The sequence below is a fragment of the Thunnus maccoyii genome, chromosome 23 (genome assembly GCF_910596095.1).
Source record: "Thunnus maccoyii chromosome 23, fThuMac1.1, whole genome shotgun sequence".
NCBI lineage: Eukaryota > Metazoa > Chordata > Actinopteri > Scombriformes > Scombridae > Thunnus > Thunnus maccoyii.
In genome coordinates, this window is record NC_056555.1 from 18,488,410 (window position 1) to 18,503,374 (window position 14,965).

The window sequence follows — 14,965 nt, forward strand, 5'->3', positions numbered from 1 at the left end:
TGCGAGCAACAACTGTCATGGCTTGATGCTAGATGCTGACTCCAATTGAGTCCCATTCAAAAAGAATCAACTTCTTTGAGGCGTGTTTCCATAGCATGGAAAGCAAAACCCTGCACTCCTTATTTGGACTTATTTGCACTCCAAATGGATGAGATAGCACCAACCATAAGCAATGCAAACCGATGGGTGACACCTCCCTACATCCAGTTTTATGTGCAGTCTATGGTTTCATGCTAAAAACAGGAGAGTTGGCAACCCTGGTACGCACCCAGAACAGGTATATTGTATAACTGGGAATGTGAAAAGTCAAGAGATGATTGATTCAGAAGGATTTGAAGTTGGCGTGAGAATCAAACAGCAATTAAAAGCTACATGATCATTTTGCAAACACAAAATAAGCTTAATAAAACATCAATGCTGCTCCGTCTCTAAGACTGAACCATCAGAGCTTTCAGCATCGCTCTCAGCTTGTTTTTTCTTCTTTTTTTTTTTCTATTATCGGCAGGTTGTTCCAAAAGAAGAAGAAGTGAAGGAGAACGAAAAAAAAAAAGGTGGATCTCAAAGACCATCTGTTTGTGTTGAGGATCCCAGAGGAATCTCTCTGTTGTGGAGGAAACCAACTAGTAGAAGACTCTTTTACTCCCTTTCAGTGTACCACCGATTACTGAGCAAACACGAAGAGAGCGTCGGTCCTAAAATTGGTGCTTTGAAAAACAAGTATGAGGGAGGCTAGCACTGAAAGTCATCCATTTTATCTTTGTATTCCCTTTTATACATTGTTCTCCCTGAATAGTTCAAGATTGTGACTCTTACTGAAGCTCCCTTTCTTCTTTGTTGTTCTGTTACAGTCATCCATTTTTAATTGCTAACCGACACACCCATTACGCTGTGGCACCTTTGCCATCATTTCGCCATAGATATCATTTGTACAGTGGTGTTTTTATTGATTCTTCAACTGGTGCTTGTGTCTCTGTATGAATGACCATTGTTTTTTTTTGGTTTTTTGTGTGTGTGTGTACGCGTGTGTGTGTGTGTCCTGTTTTGGAGAAACGTGAACTCTTTTTTACCTTCTATATTGTAGCAAGAAAAGATTTTGTATCTTGTAGGTTTAGCAATAACACACACTCTTCAGTTTTACATTTCACTACTAAATTCATGATGTAATACATACACAGTTTATGGGATAGGTGCAAATGTAAATTACTGTAAAGCAAACTGGGTCTTATGCACTGTAAGGCAGCTTCCGAGTCCAAATCTATCGTCCGTGCCATTTAAAGAGATTATTGATTTACAGGCGGCAGATACAATTAATGTGCAATAACTGCGATTGCTAACAGACTTTGTAAGCTACTCCCAACTGAGATTTATCCAGAAAATATATATGTTACCAAGAGATTTTAACAAGACTCGCATCCGTCCTCAGAAATGTTAACCGTGTCCTATTCCCGACAAACCGAATGTCACCAGTTTTCATTTGAACAGAGTGGAAATTAAATCGAAATATGGTAGAGTTACGTTTATTTTTCAGACTTGTCTATTTAATAGTTTATGACGAGATCAGATTTAACATAGTTTTATCGTTCCTTTTAAATATTATGTATTCTTTCTAAGACGTGCAGATTATTATTTAAAATCTATTCATTGTATAACAGCTGAATGCTAGCACATAGTCCATGTGGATCTGTTCCTTGTGTTTCTGTTTTGACAATCATTGTGAACGGCGCGATGAGACTGTGTGGAATGTTTTACCTTCTTCCTTCCTTCTCGAAAAAAAAACAAAACATGTTTTTAAGTACCGGCACCAGAGTAAAAGTGTTTTATTTTACCGTCATCTCCATCTTTGGTGCTAAGCGCTTTTTGTTGCGGTGTCTTTGCACTGCACTTCCCAGAGATTACTTCTCAGTTGATCTTTGTGTTACTGATATTATCTCGTGTTGATTCTGTTTCATTTTCTTTAAGTGGCAATCTTTTCTTTGTTTGTTCAGCCATAGATACTATCACTGCTCCTGCTGTTTCTTCTTCTATTTATCCCAAACAGACCCCAAACATCACTTCTTGTGTGCCAGAGGATTTTTTTTTTTTTCACCCTCAAGAGAGACCAACCAAGTTGCATTTTCATGAAACTGTTGCAGAATAATTACTTTAGAATGACATCAAATTTATTTATTAACAGAAACATTGTCACCTTTAATGTGCTCTGAACAATTACATCCAATTACTGAGTCCAGCAGAGTGAAATTCCTCCACATTTATAATATATGCCACGCTGCCAGATGTTACCATTTCCTAAAAAAACCTGCTAGTACTGAGATCAACTCAATGCCAAAGCTTTGGTATTAGGTGATCACTGTGCTCAGGTTTTTGATGGAATCTCATCACCGGATATTTAAAATGTTTTTGTCCCTCATTCACACTCTAAGCAGAAATCTCAATACAACAGATCCCTTTTTGTATCTTTCAATCACAGGTACTCTTTCTTAATTGATTGACTTGCATTTTTGAAGCTGATGGTCCTGTGCTTACCGTAAAACATACAAAAAAAATACAACAAATTGTTGATATGCAATTGTTATACATACTATATTTGTATAAATAAATCTATGTGCTTGTGTACAGTGATCACTTTGTCAACCCTTCTTTCATATCTCACGCTGCATCTTTATGGTATCATTAAAAGGGTTTGGCTGGCTGGATTTTCTATATTTTTCTCAGTGTCAACAAATCTCATGTGCAGAGCAAAGCCAACAATTAATTTATCCTACTTACAAGTATTGTGTGAGTATCCAAAGCCTCATATATCTTATTACTATTACTACAACTACTCTGTTGTTGTCTACACTGCTGCACTGGGTGACATGTTCCTTCGCCATAAAGATTACAGTCACTGTAGTTTGTGTGAAAAATACAGAAAATTGCCAGCCTTATCCTGTAAGTATTTATTGGACTGTGAACAGGATCAGTTAGCAAGCATTTATTTGTTACATACTGAATTTGCAAAGAAGCAGATAAGAAATGATTTTTAAAAAATACAGATGGTTTGATCAGGGCGATAACCAGAATTTTAGAAATACTGACAAACGTTTTGGTGGTAACAAAGATCCACAGCCCTCATGGTTCAAAACTGGAGCAGAGTTTGTCAGTGTGTGCTGCGGGGGGGGGGGGGGGGGGGGACTCAGTCTGCCCAACTGCCTTGGTTGCTTGGACCCTGGTATACCTGCTTACAGGTTGGCCTAGATGTGGTCCAGTTTAAATATATCTACTCCAAAAATACTGGAATCTGCCCATAAAATACTCATCATGTGTATGTTTTTCCTTGTAGGATGTAAACTTTAATCAGGCTGGATTTGATACTCAGTCAGGCACCTACAAGATAATTACTGTATTTCCATGTAGCATAAATAAAGACCTTGATACAGAATTAACAAATTTTACAGTAAACCTGTGATGTGTTCAGTTATCATAACAATCACATACCAGATTATCACTAATTGCCTTCAAGTGATCTAATTGCAGCTGCTGAAGGCGCAGCAGTTCCGCTTTGTGTCTGAAATGTCTCTCTGAAGGTTCATCCAGGTTTTTAGCCTCAGAACAGAAAGTCAATGGCCTTTGTCAGCTCAATACAAAGAGCAGACACAGAAACTAATAAAGAGACTCTTGTAAATGGAAGGTGTTAAACTCAAACGGTGACAGCAGAAGCACAAAGCGGTGTTGTTTCTTCACTGGCAATGTGTTGTACACAGTGACAGTGTTTCGTGCAATAAAGTCTCTGGTAGAGCTATATTCTCCACCACCGAGTAACCACTTCTGCAGCAAATGATCGCAGCCTGAAGTGACAGAAACCAAGACTGGAGGTGACATTAATGCAGGTGACAAATCGCTCACCCGTGTCTGCGGCTGTTAATCAGGTAAACACCTCAGCAAAGAGAGCCTCAATATAACACTTCAGGATCACATGGCAACCACCATCTTTTATGATAACAAAAGGTTCTAATGAAGTAGCTGCATAAATATCTCTGTCCAACTCCCGAAGTAGCACTTTTTAATATATTAGAGGTGTCAAAACAGTTTTCATTGCAATCTTGATTTCTTTTGTAATCTTCTATTTACACCTCGGTGCCCTGAAATAGCACTGAGCAAACTGTATGTTAACACTTCTACTAGTAATATCACACTGTCTGCACCTTATGACAGTGTGGTCATATGTTCAGTTTGTAGCTTTTTGATCCAAAAACAAAGACCTTGTTAGCTGCTCAGGTTTGACCAGGATTGACTAGATCAAAGGAAGTGACAGACAGAGGATGGATGCATTTTTTTTTTTTGCTTTATTATACTTTGATAGATATAAAAATATTCAGGATTCATTCATCCGGCACACAAAGACACAATTAATTCTCAAGCATACAATTTCGCACAAAAACAAGAAAAATGTCTCTGTGCTGAAGGGAGGAAAAAATGAAGAAGTTGAGAAAAAAAAAATACTTTAAGATGAAAGAAAAGCACATGTATATATGTGAATGTGTATAAAATATAGGAATTCCTTACCCCATCCAATACCTCACAAAGTTTGAGACAAACAGAAAGTTTCTGAGGTCAAACATCTGTGTGTGTGGGCTGTCCTAAACATGTCATTATGTGTAGCAGAGGCTGTATATACAGTATGTTAGAAATATCAATAATATCAATATAAATGAGAAAGTTTGTAGCCTGCATTTAAATCTTAAAACTAACATTTTGAACCCCTCACATTATGTTTAGACATGTTTTTGTAGAAGGGTTACAGATTCTGGAAAGGACAATATTTTGTACTTTATAAATATTTGTAGTTTTTACTACAGTAAAAAATGAATACAGTTTCACAAGAGCACAATAGGAAGATTAAGTAACTGACCCATCACTAAAAAATGAGACATATTTGACCATAAACAGATATGATAGTAAGCAGGATTGATATAATCTCCACAACATTCAACGTGTTCAATCTTTGGCACCTCCTGACAAAGTGAGCTAAAAGGCATATGAGAAGATATGTGCAGCAAAATAAATTCCCAGTGTTATGATGAATAAATTGAGATTTATCTTCAATATAATCAAAACTTAAGAAGATTGTCCGACTGAAACGAATCAAAATGACTTTGTTGATTCAAAAAAAGCTTGAAACATAAAGGCTAATGTATTTTTGTTTTAGCACTGCAGATGGTACAGATCCACACGGTTTACCTACATTATATCATCTCCTTTTCTATCCTGTTCAACATCACAGACTTTGCCGGAGGGCAGATTTAACTCTCCAAAGACCTCAGTTAAACATTCATTGCAAAATCAGTATTCCTCTCAAATATCTAAAAATGCAGGAATTACCTTCAAGAGACACTATACCAGAATTATCAAAGAAGCCCTTTGAGTTTGATTGTTAAAATCTACAACAACACAGAAGCTAAACATGACAAGTGATAATATAGGAAATCCGAGAAACACCTCTCTCTTGTGGTCTCACGCAGTACTACAGTAATGGCTGTGCTGGCCTTGAAGTCATGCTATTACACTGATAATGAATTCAGCAGCTTCTATTTGTTTATTTATGTCCATTCTCTGTCAAGATTCAAATTCAAATGAACAGATAATGAAAACATGATCAAAAACAAAGCCTCAATTCCTCTGTTTTGACTACAACAACCTTGATGTGAAGTCCCTGTGGGTTTTGTGTTGACACTCCAGGCTCAGTAAGTGAGCGATTTATGAATCACAACCGAAAGTGTAGCCATGGAAAATGACATCAGTGACATTTGGAGTGTTGTACACAGCCGTGGAGGTTAGTGTAATACAAGCCGCTGCTGGAATGCCCACTATGCCTCACAGTACTCGGACAGAGAGAGACGGAGCATGTGGGACTGCTAGCGTTTAGCCTGTTGGACAGTGTTGCAGTCAAAGCTTTTCCTACAACCGTTTGTAGAAAAGTCAAAGCTTTTTCTACAGTCATTTCCATTCTAAAGCCATTGTTTCAGAGTGGAAATGATTTAACACTAGGCTAATTTGCAGGCTGCTAACTTTATTTACATTTAAATTACATAAATATGATATAAATGTTGAGGTATTTGTACTTTACTTGAGTGTTTCCATTTTATGCTGCTTTATATTTCTAATCCATTTCATTTTAGAGGCAAATATACTTATTTTGCTGTGCAGCTATAGTTGATGTACTTTGCAGGTTGAGATTTTACTTGCAAAAAATACACTTTAGTTGCCAGTTTGCACTAATGCAATCTAACGCCACAGTGTCATATATCAATGAAGGTAAATAAATATCAGAAGCACCTCAGCATAATGCAATACAACTCAACAGCAGCACAAACTACACCCTCTAAAATGACCTTAAAGTTGAATGGACACCTCTTGCATTAATCTACTGGGTGTACGATCAGTGTATAAAATATGACACAATTTTCTAGTTTAAATTGCCCAACAGTATATAAAAGTAAAGTATGTAAAATAAAAATAGATTAGCATTAAAATGTTGTATGTATGTTAATGAATCAGTAATACAAAATACAGTGTTATAGCATAACATTACCATACTGACAGAGTTTATTGTGCCTGCATACATTAGTAGTTTTCCTTTTGATACTTTATTGTAAGTATTATTGTTATATTTATACACTGTAAGGATCTGAATATTTCTTCCACAGCTACAGACCATTGTAACAGTCCACAAAGCTTTAGTTCTCACTATCATCAACAGTGCAGGAGGAACACGAGGCTCAAGGCTATGGAGCAAAATGATGATATAGTGAATATATATTTTATGAGATGAGTCATATACGTACAAAGAAAAACTGAATGGGGAGAGATTTTCTTTTCCTTTATTTGCACTTTAACTAAGATAAAGCACATTCGAGCAAGAAGAAGAAGATATTAAAGGAAAGGATATATGGTTTAGGGAGTAGAGAATGTATTTTCAGTGTATGTGTTAGGATTTATGAATGTCTTCCTGTTCAGTACCTAAACTATGACTAAAAAAAGGACTGATTACTTACAGCATGAACACTGGCTTTGATCAAAGAAATGATGCAGTATGACACACGTCCCTTCCCCTTAGTCACACAATGAGCACAATTAGAGGCCATTTGTTCTCAACTCCGGTGTTGATGGTATAATCAAGGGTGTTAATGATGACTCACATTTGGTAGGAAAGAACAAACAGCTACACACACACACACACACACACACACACACACATTGCTGCCTCTGCTGCCCTAAACACACTCCCAGGCACATCAAAAGTACAAAGAGAGACTCCAACACGATCAAAGGTTTACCAAATTTCTGAACTCACTGCCGCATTTGTGTTTGTTACTTTACTGACACTGATTTTTACCATGTTTGACTCCTTTCTCTGGTGCAGAGAAATTGATATTTATCAGGGACAAAATGCCCTTTTTACACCGCTGTAATGGCTCACATGCAGTAGGCTACATGAGCGATTATAGCAGCATCAGATGATTAATGGTATCAGCTGACCTCTATCAGTTTCTAATGTGATCTCCACACCTTGTTAGCTGGAGACAGTCTAGACGGTTCAGGATGATCCCTGCTCGAGACAGTTTTGTCACATAAATAATAACCCTTTTATTTTTTACTTTTTAGACTCATATTCATTTTTATGCAAATGCACAGGAATCTGCAGACTGAAATGATTAATTTAGCCCTTGTCCCGTTAAAATAAGGTCATGCATTTTCTTTGTGTTATCTTTAAAGAGTTGCAAGGCCACTAAACTCTTGACTAATCCGTGTTATAATGATGGCAACTGCTCTCACTGTTAGATAAATGAGTTACTTTGTCTGTTAACCTTGCTCTACCGGATAGATTTTGTTCTATTTCCTCATAAAAGTCACAAATTTTTCATGTCGTGTTGTTGTTTCGGATGGTGTTTTTGTTGAGATTCGTGTTTATAGCATAGTCACATTTATTAGAGCCAAGAACACCACCTTTAGTGTCCGTTTTAGTCCTTTTTTCCTCCACATTTTAGCACCTACATTGATGGGCTCATTAATGAGTATCTGGACACATGGACATGAATAAACAGAAGAAGAAGGAGAAGAAGAAGAAGAAGAAGAAGAAGAGCTTCAAAAGAAACAAATGCTCAAACTTTTATACAAAACAGTGAAAGATTTAATGGTCATAACAACATGGAAAGTAAGAAATAACAACATTAAGTCAGCAACAGTACATTAACTGTTATAATTAAATATGTCTCATTGGGTATAATAGCATGTATAGAATAAATGGGAATTTACATTACATATTTACAATCTAATGTACAATATAAAAGCTGCTTGTTTCTTGGCACAGTTCCTCCTTCAGATTTGCACAAAACTAGTTCTTATCGCTACTTGATGCAAATGCAGCTGGTGTTTGGTAAAGCAAGGCGCCTTGCTTGTGGCGATATATCCTTGTCGAAGCGAGATTTCCTTCACAGGACGTGGTAGACGGGCCTGGATCCGGGGCTCTCCGGTGTGCATGGCTGCGAGTCGGAGCTGCCGGGGGAGAAGGTGGCCATGTCTCTCAGAGCCACCGGTCCACAGCTGGACTCCACTGAGGACAGGCGGTCCACGATGCTGGAGAGACACTCCAGACTGGAAGCTCCGGGTGCTTTATTGCCCAAGCTCTCTGATAAGAGGGAGAGAGAGTCGGGATGAGTCAGAACATCAATAAAGTGTTGATTTCAGTTGATACAATGCTTCATATGTTTGACTTTGAGACAAAAAAGTGGAGGAAGGAACAGTGAATTTGTGTAAAAATGCATTGAAAAAGTATGGAGTCTACGTTAATGGAAACATAAATAGCTGTTTTATATTTTGGATGGGTTTTTTTTGTATTTTGAAACATGAATTTTGAGTGCATGTCATATTCATATCAGGCTGCTTGTGTTTCTGTCAAAAAGATCTTACCGTTCTTCGCATATGAATAGCTGCTGCTGTAGTTTGCATTCAGCTGTTGCCACACTGGACTGTTGCTGTCAGCCTGGAAGGAAACGAGAAATTACATTTACCCTTGAATTTTTTTTGCAAAAAAAAAAAAAAAAAACTGCAGACAGAAATAATGTTTTGTGTTTGTTTGTATAAATATATATGGGATAGGAGGAGGCAGGAGAAAGTGCAAAAACAACCAATGCCCTTCATGATATTCTAGACAGGCTAATAAATCCTGAATTCCAAAGTTATGGGGTTCTTTATTTCACATCCACCTTAAAGCCAAAGTGGCAGTCTGCCCGGCTCTGAGCGTGGCGAATCGATTGTATCAGTGGAAGCAACACCAGTTTGTGCAAGATGACACTTTCTCCTTGTAAAGCTGCAGAAAATCCTGGCAGCGGTGCAGAACATGCAGTCAGGATGGAATGCAGAAAAGTGCCCAGTTTTTCCTGCCAGACTTCAGTAAGGTGGATTTAGTTCGGTTTATTAGGGCTATAAAGTGTCCGGTGGTGGGAAAGCCATTACTCCATCCAGAATTATAAGTTCTTTTGTATTAGCTGATATACTGTCACCTTCAGATCACTGTTAATAACAAGCATCACCCACACACACACAGGACAAGAATGAGTGTAACACTATAAATTTAATGTATTAAATAATTATGGAAAACTATGACATGCATGGAGAAGCATGGTAATTGAAGACTTGGGGCAAAACAAGCTTTTTTGATTAATAGGTTTCTAAATTGGAAATTCAGGCTGTTTTGAAATGGAAAAAGCCAACATGGTAATGAGACGTGGCAACGGTGGCTTAAATTCTAGACTTTGAAGAGACATTGGTGAACAATAAAGGCCTTTTCAGGTAAAGTTTCTACAAGATGAAGTCCTGTCTAGCATGCAGTAGAGTCCTCATTTCTTTGAGTGATGAGTTATTGGTTTCACAGGCACAGCCAGGAGCTGGAAAACTGTACAACCAGATGTTTGCATGAGGAGGCTGAACATGTGGATCAGAGGGCTTACCATGCCATCAGAGCAGCTGGACAACGGGCTCGGGGGTTCCGAGCTGCTCTCTCCAGGTAGGCCGTAGTAGTTTTCCACCTGCTCTCGAAGCAGGTCCTGCAGGCTCTCGATGTACTGGATGGCGTTGCGAAGGATCTCCACCTTGGGCAGGCGCTGGCTGGGGTTGGCTGAGGTGCAGCGCCGCAAAGCCTCAAAAGCGTGGTTGACCTTCTTCAGTCGCCGGCGCTCACGCATAGTGGCGGCCCGTCTGCGGTCCACAAAGCTGGACTTGCGCTTGCAGGCCTTGCAGGCCCACTGGAGGCAGTGTCCCGGCTGGTGAGGGGCTCCGGGGATCCTGACATGCTCGTCCTCATCCGAGCCGGCGAGCTCCACTCCGGGGCCAAACTCCAGGCTGTCTGGAGATGAAGCACATGCTCTGTCGTAGTAGACCTGGGATGGTGAAAAGACATCCATGGTTTGTTGAAGAAAGGAGTCTGAATGGATGGGGAGATGGGCACAAAGCAAGGAAGGAGGGTAGAGGAGTGGGGTGAGAGAGGCAACCTCTGAGTGATATGAGGGGTCTGTTGCCCCGGGCCCCCCTTATATGCCCCCAGGCCAGAGCCTAGGGCCCACATTGGCCAGATCTAATTACCATGGCCCATTGGCCCAGCCAGAAGGCAAGCTGGGGTTAGTTCAGCTCCCTCCCTGCCCCATCCCAACCCGCTGCCTCTCACCCCCCAGTACCCTGCAGAGTTTCCCACATCTGCACTTACTGGTGTTTTCCCACTCATCACCACTCTCTCCTTCCAACAACCACTCTGTTGCAAGGCCATGATGAACACAATGCTTGGGAATGTTTCGGGAGAGTGGGCAAACATTTACAGCTTTAACCACTAAATGGATTTGTTTTTAAAACAGTCATAAGTGCTTCATTTTTCTTGATTTAACTGTAACTGGCCTGCAGGCATCGTGTCAAAGCTGACAATGAAAGTGACACTCAGCTATGAAGACATAAATATTAAAGAGAGTGTGTTTTGTTTAGTCAAACTGTGCAGAAAAAGAGGGTGACCACTCGTAGGAGTATGCCGGCCAATTTTTACGGTGGAGACAACAGCGTTGCAGATGCAGCCCAGCTGCAAAGAAAGGTGTAACATTTCAAGCCCTGTGAATTCACATTGCAGCGGTAATCCCCCTCTAAACACCTCCAGCTCATCACTGAAGGTGCTGTGAATGAGGTGATCCCTGTTTGCCTGAGCTCATTAAAACAGTAATTACACAATTGACACCACTGCGCAATTCCCTGCACCATTTTGCCTCGGAGGACCAAATTTTAACCATTAAAAGTTATTGACACGAGGCAAGTACTTCAATCCAGCACACAACAGATGGCCATTATGGTGCAGCAGTGTGGAGGTCTGAGGGTGGAATGCAAGGTTGTTTGTACTGCAAAAAATCTCAACATGTTTCTTATTTGTTCCCTTTTTTTTCTACAAGTGAAAACAAATGAACTGGATCATTTTTTACAGATAAAGACAGCGACGTTTTAAACCGCACTAGAAAGAAGTGAAATGATCTCTTATAATAGCAGAAATCTTCCCTTCCAGCAGACAGAGATTGTCAGACTAAATAGGGCTTTTGCTGTTCGACCCTGGCTGGTTTGGGTAATTATGTTGTTGACAGCTTACAAGGATACAATGCGGATATTTCTCACAATGTGTCAAAACGTTTGGCGAGCCCCCATCTCTGGGAACTGTGCGCACCTAAGAAAACACCACTAGCTACCTGCTGCCTCTGAATTGCCTTCGGAGTTTGGATTACGCACAGCTGAAGAAGACATCGCCTCGGCTTTGCTTGTAGCTGCTGAGAAGATCAAAGGCTGTTTAGACTGAGAACAACGTCGACAATGAGAAAACCTGCCACTCACCGATAGCTAATTGAGGCTGAGAGTTAGATTGGCGCAGCACATGGTGTTATTAGAAATACGCGGCGGTTTATATTGGCGCAGACATTGGCGCACTGTGATCTGCTGGTCTCTTGGGAACTCTGTGGGTTTGCTTTTTTGTTGTTCTCAAGGGTCAGAGGCAGAGTTAAGTGAAGGGCAGGAGGTGATCTTTTATGTCCATCTCCCTCACGCCTGAAAACCTTATTTCTTCTAAACTGCCTCATGCTTTGACTCAGTATGCTGCTTGTTTGGTGCAACACAAGCCCTCTGACAGAGACAATTTATCACTGACAGTACTGCAGAATATGTTCCTTCCAAAATCCCTTTGACCACAGTTAGTTCAACTTTTATATTTTGGCATTTTGCACAATTAACTGAGAAAAAAAAACCTAAAGATTACATATTTAATCACAGGTTGGTAAAACAAAGAAAATCAGACATGTATGAAGTCCACTATTCCACGCAGAGAAAATCCAAGCCCATTCTACATTACCCACAAGAATTAGTTCAACAAAAACACATTTTGAGTGGCAACAGCATTTGTTCAGTAGTGAGCAGAAAAAGGTGCCAGCTCCGTTTCAGTGAATCCTTTTCCTAGCAGGATATTCAAGGGACGTCTGGATGAATCAAGGCATTCAGCCTCCGGGCTTATTCCCCTCCGTCCGCAACAGCTCGCCTTTCATCAGTTTTGACTTTTAAAACACTGTCTTCACATCCAAATGAGAAATATGGTATTATAAGTAACACCAAAATCCCAGTAAAGGCAGACAAGAGATAGTCGGGGCTTCAAGAGGATGTCAGCTGTCTTTGTGGGGAGTGAATCCTTGCTGTCTGATGGAGCAAACATATAAATAAGACAGTAGGGTACAAAACACAGCTGGATATTGAGCTTCTAGAGCAAAGAGAACTCTTCAAACAGCTTGAAATGCAGGTTTATATTCAGTTTGGCAAAGATTTTAGACTCTAATAAGTACTAGCGTTGAGCCTAATGTCTCTTTTTCAAGCACAAATTATAATTGTGGATATTAGGTCTACAAGTCTGCTAAAATACAGTCATCACCAAACAGAGGCACCGGATTAGCAGATACCCATGGAGCTGCAAAATGTGATGAAGTAACACTGCTATCAGAGTGAGGGAGAGAGCAGGAGCCCATTAAAGTCACATTACTGTTTGGGGCTATCAGGTTTCTGTCTGGTTTCTACAGAAAACAGGATATTTAAGAAACGTATAGATCTGTTGAAACAATACATATAAGAGCCCCGGATTACTGTTAAATTTATCAGTTTGTAGTTACACTAAATCTCAGTGGTGGAAGAAGTATGTAGATCATACTTAAATAAAAGCACAAATACGATAATGTAAAAATACTCAATTATAAAAAAGTCCCTCATTGAAAAAGTGACTCAAAAGGACAGAGGTGTTTTCTGTAAGTCCCCTTTGTAATGTTGTAGCATAATTTCTATTTTTGGATTAATATCAGTGATGCATTATCGCTTCAGCAGCAATTTAATGTTGTAGTTGATCAAAGAGTTGCTAATTTGAGCTATTTAAACTACTTGACAGTATATACTGTGGTAGTTTAAAAGTAACTTGTAACTGTCAAACACATGAGATAGAGTAAAAATATTTCCAATACTTCCTTTTTAAATGTAATGGACTACTAGTACAAGATTACACTAGATAACTTTGTTGATACCCAGAAGGGGAAACTAGTTTGGTCGCCCATCCACAGTGACAAATAACAAAAGTCAGGCAGGTCAAAGCATGACAACATATGAAAAACATGCTGCCACAACAGGCCAAAAGGCCAATCATAAGGACCAATAAAAACCAGCAATAACTAAAAAAAATAAGAATTAAAAGAACAATACATATGAAACAAAACCTTACAAATCATGTCAAAGTTCACAACCCCTGTCTTAGGAAACAAGCAAGTATCACATGTCATTAAAAAGTTTCACAGCTGTGGGTTTTGTGGAGCACCTTCGCATCCATAACCGGTCACTCGACACACTTTTTTACTGAAGACTCTAAAAACATTAAACAGTGGATGACCTTCATGACCTTGAAGTATGGCTCTAACTCTCCTTGTGATTCTTTCACAAGAATCATCTCCAAATCATCTACTATCTCCAAAGGTTTTGGAGGAAAGTAAAGGTAATATAAGTAGTAAACACTTTACTATCTGCCTCAAAATTGCATTTAAGTACATTACAGGAGAAAATGTGCTTTCATTTCTGCCAATGTTAAAGCTATTAATGCATTTCCCTCGAGTCTTTGAAATATCTTTGTTTTCCCCTTGCTGGATGTCACACTGAGGTCTTTAGCTTCCGATAAACCTGACACACGTGTAACACTTTGCACGGTTGCATGCGCATGCCTGCAGGCCTGAGAGATGAGTCAGTGTCCCACAGGTCAACCAGGACTTTATGCCGTCCACAGAGATCTGAGGCGGACCAGGAGGCCGCTCATCCGGCAGCGTGCCCTGACATCATCAACAAACGCCCCCATTTCATGTCAATACATGATAAACAAGACTCAATGGATTTCCATGCTGATGGCATCATGTCACACATTATAATAGCTCGCATGTAAACTCTTCGCCATCCGATGACAAAGCAAGTTATGATGAATTAAGACTTAATGGCTCAGATAACTTCATCATCCCGCTGGGCTTTGCACTCCGTGTCTGCTGCCCAAGTTTCCAAGTCCCCAACACATGATAGGAGAGGAGCGGAGAGGCACGCTGTGTTTGGAGGGGACTCGAGTTACTGTTGTGGGATCAGGCCTTTGCTGGATGCCAGTTGTAACAAAGAGAAGCAGCCCGGCAGCAAACCATTCCAGGGCAGTTTAGACAGATTTTATGGACTACTAATAGCCGTGAATGCTGGGGGAACTGGTAGATCTTGAATTGGTAGTGGTGCTTTTTTTTTCATCCCCCTTTTTACATAAATGCAGGGATACAGTGAGGAATAAAGTGACCTAAAAAGTACAGAAAAGGTTTTAACCACCCTTTGAGAAGTAAATTTTTATAATATAAATGTATAGATTATATCT

The 14,965-nt window shown here is 39.7% G+C and overlaps 2 protein-coding genes across 3 annotated transcripts in view; one reads left to right on the forward strand and one right to left on the reverse strand.

Annotated features, from left to right (window-relative positions):
* lin7a (lin-7 homolog A (C. elegans)) overlaps nt 1-2,612 on the forward strand; it is a 42,056-nt gene extending 39,444 nt beyond the window's left edge. Inside the window, exon 7 of the mRNA XM_042402514.1 lies at nt 506-2,612. The gene's annotated coding sequence lies outside the window, so the exon portion shown is untranslated. The remainder of the gene's footprint in view (nt 1-505) is intronic.
* A 5,128-nt stretch (nt 2,613-7,740) lies between these two features.
* On the reverse strand, nt 7,741-14,964 carry myf5 (myogenic factor 5). Of its 2 annotated transcripts, none has more exons than XM_042404093.1 (4): nt 11,748-14,964; nt 9,987-10,381; nt 8,947-9,019; nt 7,741-8,665 (listed from the first exon to the last, which is right to left on the reverse strand). In XM_042404093.1, the coding sequence occupies exons 1-4, from the start codon at nt 11,800-11,802 to the stop codon at nt 8,469-8,471; spliced, it is 720 nt and encodes a 239-aa protein (XP_042260027.1). In that variant the 5' UTR covers nt 11,803-14,964; the 3' UTR covers nt 7,741-8,468. The 2 variants fall into 2 exon arrangements, with proteins under 2 accessions (XP_042260027.1, XP_042260026.1); XM_042404092.1 differs by having other exon boundaries at nt 7,742-8,665; nt 9,987-10,415; nt 10,739-14,964.
* Between the last annotated feature and the right edge of the window lies 1 nt (nt 14,965).

What these genes read in the sequence shown, in the direction of transcription:
- myf5 (XM_042404092.1), bottom strand. Translation starts at nt 10,843, where the DNA reads ATGTTTGCCCACTCTCCCGAAACATTCCCAAGCATTGTGTTCATCATG. An exon ending in TGATGAGTGGGAAAACACCA is followed by an intron (nt 10,416 to 10,738) that starts GTAAGTGCAGAT and finishes TCACCATCCCAG; the next exon opens with GTCTACTACGACAGAGCATG. An exon ending in CCAGCTGCTCTGATGGCATG is followed by an intron (nt 9,020 to 9,986) that starts GTAAGCCCTCTG and finishes GTTTCCTTCCAG; the next exon opens with GCTGACAGCAACAGTCCAGT.